Below are 7,941 nucleotides of genomic sequence, written 5' to 3'. Positions count from 1 at the left end.
CAAGCCCCAAACTTAACCTGCATCGGCGTCTGAGGAAACTGCCCCTCCGCCTCATCATACCCCAACGTCCTGACCAACGTTCCCCCAACATACCATTGAATCCTCTGCGGCGTCCAGTCAATAATGTAAGTGATAAACTCCCCCTGATTATTCGGCGCAGGGTTGAACTGCCCCCTGTTATACGTCGTCGTCTGCCCCTTTGAGAAGTAATTCGTCTGCACTTCACTGTCGTCTGCGCCTAGCCATTCGAAATCAATCTCGTCTAGCGTGTCCGACAGCAAGACTAGCGAGGAGACAATCCCGGCTCCGGGGGCGGCTTTCATCGTTACCTCCACCCTGCCAAACATGATGTAGAACAGCGAGGAGAGCTGGGGGGCTTCGCCGGGGCGGGAGACGGAGAAGGTCACGCCGTCGGAGGAGTAGGAGGGGGCGCCGCCGGAGGCGATGAAGGAGTCGACCGAGCCGCGGCGGAAGTCGACGTTGATTGTCATGCCGAGGGCTGTGTTGGCGGGGCAGGTTGCTAAAGGGTTGTTAATGAGGTTGTTTTGGAGGAGATCATAGTGGGAAGAGACTTGCTGTGTAATGGGTTACAATCACTCCATGTCTGTGCCAAAACCCCAGTCACCAGTGCGGTGGAGGCTGTAAGCGCTGTCTTCCATCGTTTGGAGAACATCATCTTGTGTTGTTATCTGCCGGTCTCAGCCGGATCACCCGTCGAAGATGTCGTCAAAATGTAAGGGATAACAATCCACTGGGAGCAACCAGAAAAGAATAAGGTAGTCGAGTCCCGTCAAAAGTATTTCTTGCTGTCTTCTCCCCAACAATGGAACTATAGAAATTATCCTCTTATAGTGAACATCAACAAAAAAAGGCGGGAAGAGAGCAACCTGCAGCTCCCCCCAAAACCAGGCCACTCCCTCGGTTTTATCCATCACCCCCACCACCAACTACCACCACCAACAACCTCCCAAGGAAAGAAACACATCATCCCAACCACCCTCCAATTGTCGTCATCAGTCTCGTCCCAGCACCAAAAAGATAGGGTCCAGCTCAGCAGGGATTGCGGCGCGTCCGCTCGTCTAGTTTTCAGAGGAGGTTGGGAATGTGGATCGAAACTCGGCGAGAAAGTTGGCGGGTGCCCCGGCGCCGGGCACAGAATCGCCCGCCGTGCCCGCCAAGCCATTCATCGGGTGGCTGGTGTGGGCGAGGTCTTGGCGAAACCCACCTTATGCAATCACCAACGGTCAAGCAAGCAAGATCTCGGTACAAGCAACCCAAGCACGACCGGAATCTGTTCTGCTGTCATCAGGCATGGAATCCTTGGCAGAGAATGAAACAATGACTTCACTGAATTCCTGATGTTCAAGCAAGAAACCGCTGCATCGCATCATGATATAATTCAACGCTTCTTTATGCTAACTGTCTGTGGTGTTTTACTCCTTTGGGATCCTTATAGGATATCCATCCCCTTCCTCTCTTTTTTCACCTCTTTCCCCTGAACTCCATTTTGGCCCCATAAACCAACGCCAGTCGCCCCAGACCAGATTGCAAAGTGGGAAACGTCGAAACTGCGCCTCGCCTCAATTGGCGGAAGCCCGTCGTGTAGCAAAGGGGCCAATATGTGGGTAGCCGGACCGTGGTCGTCTGGAATGCAATGCGTGAATATCGTAAAAGGTGGCTTGCAGCGAAGGTTGGCCAAGATATATAGTATACAGCATTAGAATAGATAGATAAAAGGAGCCGATCTTGTACGTGTGCTCAGAACTCCCACGTGTCGTCGTCGCCGACCGACTCAATCGCCCACTTGAACTTGTCGCGTAGCGTCTTGGAGAAGAACTTCTCAATAGGAACGTTGAACTTCTTGGCGAAAACGACTGTGAGACGGGGATCGATGTAGTTCTGGAAGGGACCAGGTTAGTACGAAACATCGAAAACAAGACTTCATTGCGACAAAACTCACGATCTTGGATGTGCCCAGGGCCACCTCCTTGTTGCCCTCACGATCAGCACATTGCAGTTCGAGCGTCTTGATGCGGTCATCAAACTTGCTGACGGCCGCCTCAAGCTTCTCGACGGCGGGGCCCTTGCCCTCGGCCTCCACCTTCTTGGTCTTGTTCTCCTTCTTGTACTTGGCTTCGAGCTCCGCAGCCACCCTGAGGCGCTCCTTGAGCTCCTTTTCGTCCAACTCAGCTTCGCCATCGGCAACGCGCTTCTCGTTGTCCTTCTCAAACTTCTTCTGGATCTTGGTCCTCTGCTCCTCCACAAGGAACTTCTGGTGTTCCAAGAGCCACTCCTGGGTAATGTCCTCGTCGAGTGCAAAGTACTCGGCGCCCTTCTTCTTCTTAAGCTTGGGATCGAGATCAAGCATCATCATCTTGGTGCGCCACTTCTGATACTTGAGGCCCTTGATGCGGTCTGCAAGCTTCTCCATTTGCGCCTCGTGGGCTGCGCCAACCGTACGCTTGTGATTGCAAATCACGGCCACCTCACGGTTGCAATCGTTGTACAGCTTGATCTTCTCAGCCATGGTCCTGTTTTCGACCGAGAGAGATTGAAGAAGTGTTGACATCGTGTGGGAGGCATTGTAGGTACGGAACACCTTTGCTGTGAGGCCGGGCATGTAGTTGGAGAGATGCTTGTTGAGTTGAGAGGTCTGCCAGATGCGTTAGTGACTAGCTGCGGGCCCTTCTCAAAAGCGATCAAAACTTACCGTGAGCCTGTCAAAAATGTCATCACCATCCGCCTTTGGAGGCTTCTTGAACAGCTTCAAGTTCTTGAAGACCTGCCGTTCCACCGTGAACTCGTTGTAGAAGCGGATACTGTCTTTGCCCAGGAAGTCAAAAATAACCGTGTTGGGCTCCCTGAGTGTAACGTGTTCGAACTTGAGCGAACAGCAGCCTACCGTCTCGGCCTCGTTCTCGGTGTCCTTCTCATTGCCAGCTCTGAGCGCAAACTTGTCAATGAGATACATGGCGGTGGCGCGTTGTCGTTCAGCCATAATCTCGGACTTGAGCTCAGCGGTATAGTCGGCTCGGATCCTCGCAATATGCTTGTTGAGCTCGCGAGCCTTCTCAAACTTCTTGTAGTCGGCTTGGCCTTTGACGGTACTGTTGGCAGCCAGCATCACATACTTGTAATTGCCGTTGACGTTCTCCTGCCACATGGCGAGCCATGTCGCCTTGTTATCGTGTTGCACAGCCTTCCACTTGTGTCCGGCCGGCGGATCTGGGACCTTGGCCTCCTTGCCGATGTTGATCGTGACTTGCTCAGGCATGACACGCTTCTTGACAGTGCCGGTTTTGGGATGCTCACCACGGCCACGGAAAAGTCCAGGCGGTTCGACGCGGAAGTTGCCCACCTTTTCTTTCCGGCCATCCCACTTGCAGTACATGTAGGGCGCCTCGAACTTGTCCTTCTCAGCCTTTTCCGCCTTCTTCTCAGCAGCCGGGCGAGCCTTTTTCGCTTCGCTGAGACCCTTGTAGTACTCAAAGATCTTGGTGAAGTCGAGCTTGGCGAACTCTTTGATGTCAACAGGCTTGCCATTCTGGTCTTTGGCACCACCGGTCTCCTTGAGAACATCCCTGAAATCTTTAAAGAAGTTCTTCTGGAAGGTGGGATTCTCGACGTTCTGGGTGGAATGAAGCATCGCACCGAAAAATGTCGCCACCTCCTCGGCATCCACATGCAAATTGACCGGCGTGCCGTCGTATATGAGCTTGACATCCTTGGGGAGAGGCTCGTAGGCGGGCGGGAAGAGGACACCATTGTGCTCCAAGGTGGTCCACTTGATGGAATCATCCTCCTTCTTTGGCGCGTCCCACCACCGATACTCCTCCTCTTCCTCTTCGTCAGCAGCACTGTTGGCCACCGATTCCTCCTTGACCAACCTGCCCTTTTTGGCAGGAGCAGCAGCGGCCTTGACCTTGGCTTTGGCAGGAGCCTCCTTCTTCACCTTCTTGGCGATGGGGGCATCCGAATCCGAATCCGACTCTTCTTTCTTGACGCCGTTGGTCTTTTTCGCGGCCGAGACACCATTTGATTGACGCTTCTTGGGCTTAGCCAGCGGCTCGTCATCCGACTCGTCTTTGATCGCCTTCTTCGCAGCCGGCTTCTTCTTGCCAGCAGACTTCTCAATCGCCGCCTTCCTCTGAGCGATCTTGGTTCCTAGAGGCTGGTCATCATCGGAGGAATCAACCATGGCGGTGTTCTTGATGGAAGGAGGCAACCTGGCGCCATTCTTCTTTCTCGCAATTGGCTCATCGTCACTATCGGAGTCTTCTTGCTTGTGTTTGGACTTTTGACGCTTGGCCTGGGAGATGGTAAGCTAAAGGAGTTGTACACATGATAACCGAGATGACCTACCAGTGGTGCGCCATTGTCACTGTCCGACTCGTCCTTGTAACTGACCGTCTGACCAACAGAGCTGCGCGCTTTCCGCTTGGGGCCTCCGTTGGGTGTGGTGTCGATGTCCATCGCGTTGTCTTCCACAGGGCCGTTGCGAATCGAGACGTTCGGGGGCGCCGGACGGGCCCTGGAAGCGAGTTTATCCATCTTGCGGTCGGTGGCTGGTGAGATCTTGGGAGCGGACTCTGATGGTGAGAATGTCAGTGAGGTTGCTTCTTGCCGTGGTTGTGCTTCGACTGCGCGTCAAGCAACAATAGCATTCAACTGCACGAGGCCTGCAAGAAGGCAGGCGAGTGCAAGCAGTCGAAAGCTCGCGGTGAGGACTGTGCCACGTCAACCTGGCACGAATACCAGGGCGTGTCACAGTGCATACCGTGAAGGGGCGAAAAATTGGTGTTGCAGAGCGAGAGAATATCTCTTCTCTGGCACCGAGTAGTTAAACTTACTGTGACCGTTCGTGCCTGCCAAAGGCCTGTCATCGTCAGAACTGTCGGAAGCCATGATCAAGTTTGATTGCAGAGTTTTGATTGATATTAAAATCGATCGGTCAACGAAGACGAAGCGGAGTTGGCTGGCGAGGAAGGTGCGAAGCGGCGCAGTCGTCAAAGACGGTAGGCGTAGACTGGAAAATGGGCGATTCGCAAAAAGCAAAACTGGCCGAGTCCTGTAAGAAAGGCCGGCTCTCGGAAGGGGAAGGAATGTTGCTCGGCTCCTGAAGGGAAAGTCGGGGGTTTTTGGATGAGGGAAAGACGCGCAGTCGAGGCCTCTGGTCTATAGGGCAAGGCAATGCGTGAGACAGAGAACGTGTGAGGTGAGAAGGAAGAACCAGGCAGGGGAAAAAAGAGGGATTCCACGAGTCCAAGCAGAGCTGGGGCGACAGGACGAGGTTAAAGATAATTATGGGCCACGGGGGGATCCACACTTGGCCAGCCTTGGTAAGGTAGCCTTCTTCGCAGACACGCAGCTCAAGTTTCGTAGCGTGAAGAGAAAAGCAAGCCATGACTAAGCTAGTACCATCTTTTCTGGTGGGGCCCTGAAGAGAGCATCCAACACTGGAATTCCGGTCTCTGCCAGCTGTCAAACACTGGCAAGTCAGCCTCTGAGGTGCCCCGCCCACTGCCGGGAACCCTGGAAACACGGAAAGACAAGCCACAACAGGCTGAGAGGGCGGACGGGAGGCACGAGCAGGAAGCGGGATGGGGTGTGGTCCGTGTGGAGCCGAAGCTCAGCAAACCTCTCACGCCAATTGCACCTCCGATCGATTGAGCCACAACCTCCCGCTGCTGCTGCTCAATTGACGCCAGCACATTTATCGTGGTCAACCGGGGCCACAGCCAGCCAGCAGAGAACTATCCCCAGATCCTTTCGCCATGCTGTCAAGAGCTGCCCGTCCGGCTTTGAGAGCCGGCGCTGCCGCCTCCTCCCGGTATGTTGCAAATGCCTTTCCCTGGACTTTTTCGTCATGCCCCGAGCTCCCTAGCAAAAGCCGTCGAGAGGCCCGAGCAGCACCGACAGCACAACAACACACGATATATTTCGGTCTGGTGGAGAGAGAGCATCTCCGGGTTGGGGAAGATGGCATAGATGAAGACGGAAAGAAAAGAGGACAATGCAGCAAGAACACAAAATACTAACCCACGGTTGCGACATGCAGGGCTGCTGCTCCGGCCGCCACCTTCGCTACCCTCCGTGAAATCGAGGGCCGCCTCAAGTCGATTCGCAACATCGAGAAGATCACCAAGACGATGAAGATCGTTGCCTCGACCAAGCTCAACCGTGCCCAGCGTGCCATGACCGAGTCGCGCAGCTACGGCGAGACCAGCAACAAGGTCTACCAGTCGGCCGAGACAAAGCCCCTCGAGGGCGAGGGCAAGAAGAAGCTCGTCGTCGTCTGCAGCTCCGACAAGGGTCTTTGCGGTGGTGTTCACTCTGGTCTTGCCCGCTTCATCCGCCGAAGGGCTGCCACCGAGGGGGACAACTTCGACCTCGTCATCCTCGGCGAGAAGGCCAAGGCCCAGCTCTCCCGTACGCATGCTAAGAACATCGTCCTGAACTTCTCTGGTGTTGGCAAGGACGTCCCCACCTTCACCGAGGCTCAGTCCATCGTCGACCAGATCGTCCAGCTCCAGGGCGACTACTCCGAGGTTGAGATTCTCTACAACAAGTTCATCAACGCCACCAGCTACGAGCCCACCATCATTGAGGGATTTTCCGAGGAGGCCTTTGCCAACTCCCGTGCGTAGACCTTGTCTCGATGCATGAATGTCTTGATGAACCTCTGGCTAATTTTTGCTGTAATAGCCAACTTTGCCGCTTTCGAGGTCGAGGAGGGTGTCCTTCCCAACCTCCGCGAGTACACCCTTGCCAACTCACTCTACTGGGCTCTTGCTGAGGGTCACGCTTGCGAGATCTCTGCCCGCCGCAACGCCATGGATGTAAGTTTTTGTTTTACTCATACGAGTTTCATGAACTGGTATCTGACCCACCCGTCACAGAACGCTTCCAAGAACGCTGGTGAGATGATCAGCAAGTACCAGATTCTCTTCAACCGCACCCGCCAGGCCGTCATTACCGGCGAGTTGGTTGAAATTATCACTGGTGCCACCGCCTCTGCGGACATGTAAATTGCCGTTTAGTGTCAAAAAAGCGGTTCTTTGCGTGATAGAAGCTCGCCTTTTTCTTCCCATCATCAACCATACACCGAGAGTGAGCAGGAAAAAGAGATGTGGGGCAAGGGAGGGCAGTTGTATTCCCTTTGTATAAACTAGTTCTGAGAGAGTCTCACTTGACGTATCGCATCGTGCGAGCACTGCCGCTGGCCTCCTGTGTACCAACCAACAATCCACCCCTAAAACGTAGTCTTTTGCTGTGTGTCAGCTGGGCTTTATCGCCCGCTTGCGCTGTTGTTGTGTGCCGTCTATAAGCTTTCCAAGAGTCTACCACTTGGGGAAGAATAGTATAGTCCCTGATAAGTACTGCTACCTGTTGCCCCTTTTCTAGGTGTGCATGGGCCAAGCGTAAACTTGATCTGGAGCACCATCCATGGACTTGCTTGCTCTGAAAATTACGTGATAACAAACAAGAACGATCAACAAAACCAGTATATTTGTGTTGCTTGACACACCTCCAAGGTTATTGCTCTTCATCCTGATCCCAAACATAGATTCTCTTGAACTATCCCCCAAAAGCTAGGTAATGAATAGGTTCCCTTGCTCCAGCATCTCTTTCGCCAGTAAACCGCCCAGACCTTAAATGGGAACAATATTCGGACCCATAGCACTATATCTCACTTGTTAGCCATCCCAGTCACGCTCACCACCACAACAACATCAAAGAGAGCAACCCACCTAACCCCCCCATCAACAACCAAACTCGCCCCCGTAACATAACTCGAAAACCCACTCGCGAGAAACCCAACCACCCTCGCGATCTCCCTAGGTTTCGCAGCCCTCCCAAGCGGCACATCATCCCTCTCCTCCCCCCCTTCCCCGACAAAACCAACGCAAACCGCGTTCCCCCTCACCCCCGTCCCCTTCA

General features: G+C 53.9%; 3 protein-coding genes across 3 annotated transcripts; 1 reads left to right on the top strand and 2 right to left on the bottom strand.

The window, feature by feature from the left end:
* Positions 1-2: 2 nt before the first annotated feature.
* Positions 3-587, bottom strand: PODANS_1_9470 (uncharacterized protein; the record flags this gene model as incomplete). Its single annotated transcript, XM_001908573.1, has 1 exon — positions 3-587. A coding segment is annotated over one exon (585 nt), but the record flags the coding sequence as incomplete, so codon positions are not given.
* A 1,171-nt stretch (positions 588-1,758) lies between these two features.
* On the bottom strand, positions 1,759-4,905 carry PODANS_1_9460 (uncharacterized protein; the record flags this gene model as incomplete). Its single annotated transcript, XM_001908572.1, has 5 exons — positions 1,759-1,899; positions 1,961-2,653; positions 2,711-4,309; positions 4,363-4,589; positions 4,851-4,905. 5 exons carry the CDS (start codon positions 4,903-4,905, stop codon positions 1,759-1,761), a joined length of 2,715 nt encoding a protein of 904 aa, XP_001908607.1.
* Positions 4,906-5,774: 869 nt separating this feature from the next.
* On the top strand, positions 5,775-7,028 carry PODANS_1_9450 (uncharacterized protein; the record flags this gene model as incomplete). The annotated part of the gene is made up of 4 exons (XM_001908571.1): positions 5,775-5,830; positions 6,059-6,639; positions 6,706-6,839; positions 6,900-7,028. The coding sequence occupies 4 exons, from the start codon at positions 5,775-5,777 to the stop codon at positions 7,026-7,028; spliced, it is 900 nt and encodes a 299-aa protein (XP_001908606.1).
* Positions 7,029-7,941: the final 913 nt, after the last annotated feature.

The sequence above is a fragment of the Podospora anserina genome, chromosome 1, assembly GCF_000226545.1.
Source record: "Podospora anserina S mat+ genomic DNA chromosome 1, supercontig 2".
In the NCBI taxonomy this organism is placed as follows: Eukaryota; Fungi; Ascomycota; class Sordariomycetes; order Sordariales; family Podosporaceae; genus Podospora; species Podospora anserina.
This window is presented reverse-complemented; position numbering and strand designations above follow the sequence as displayed.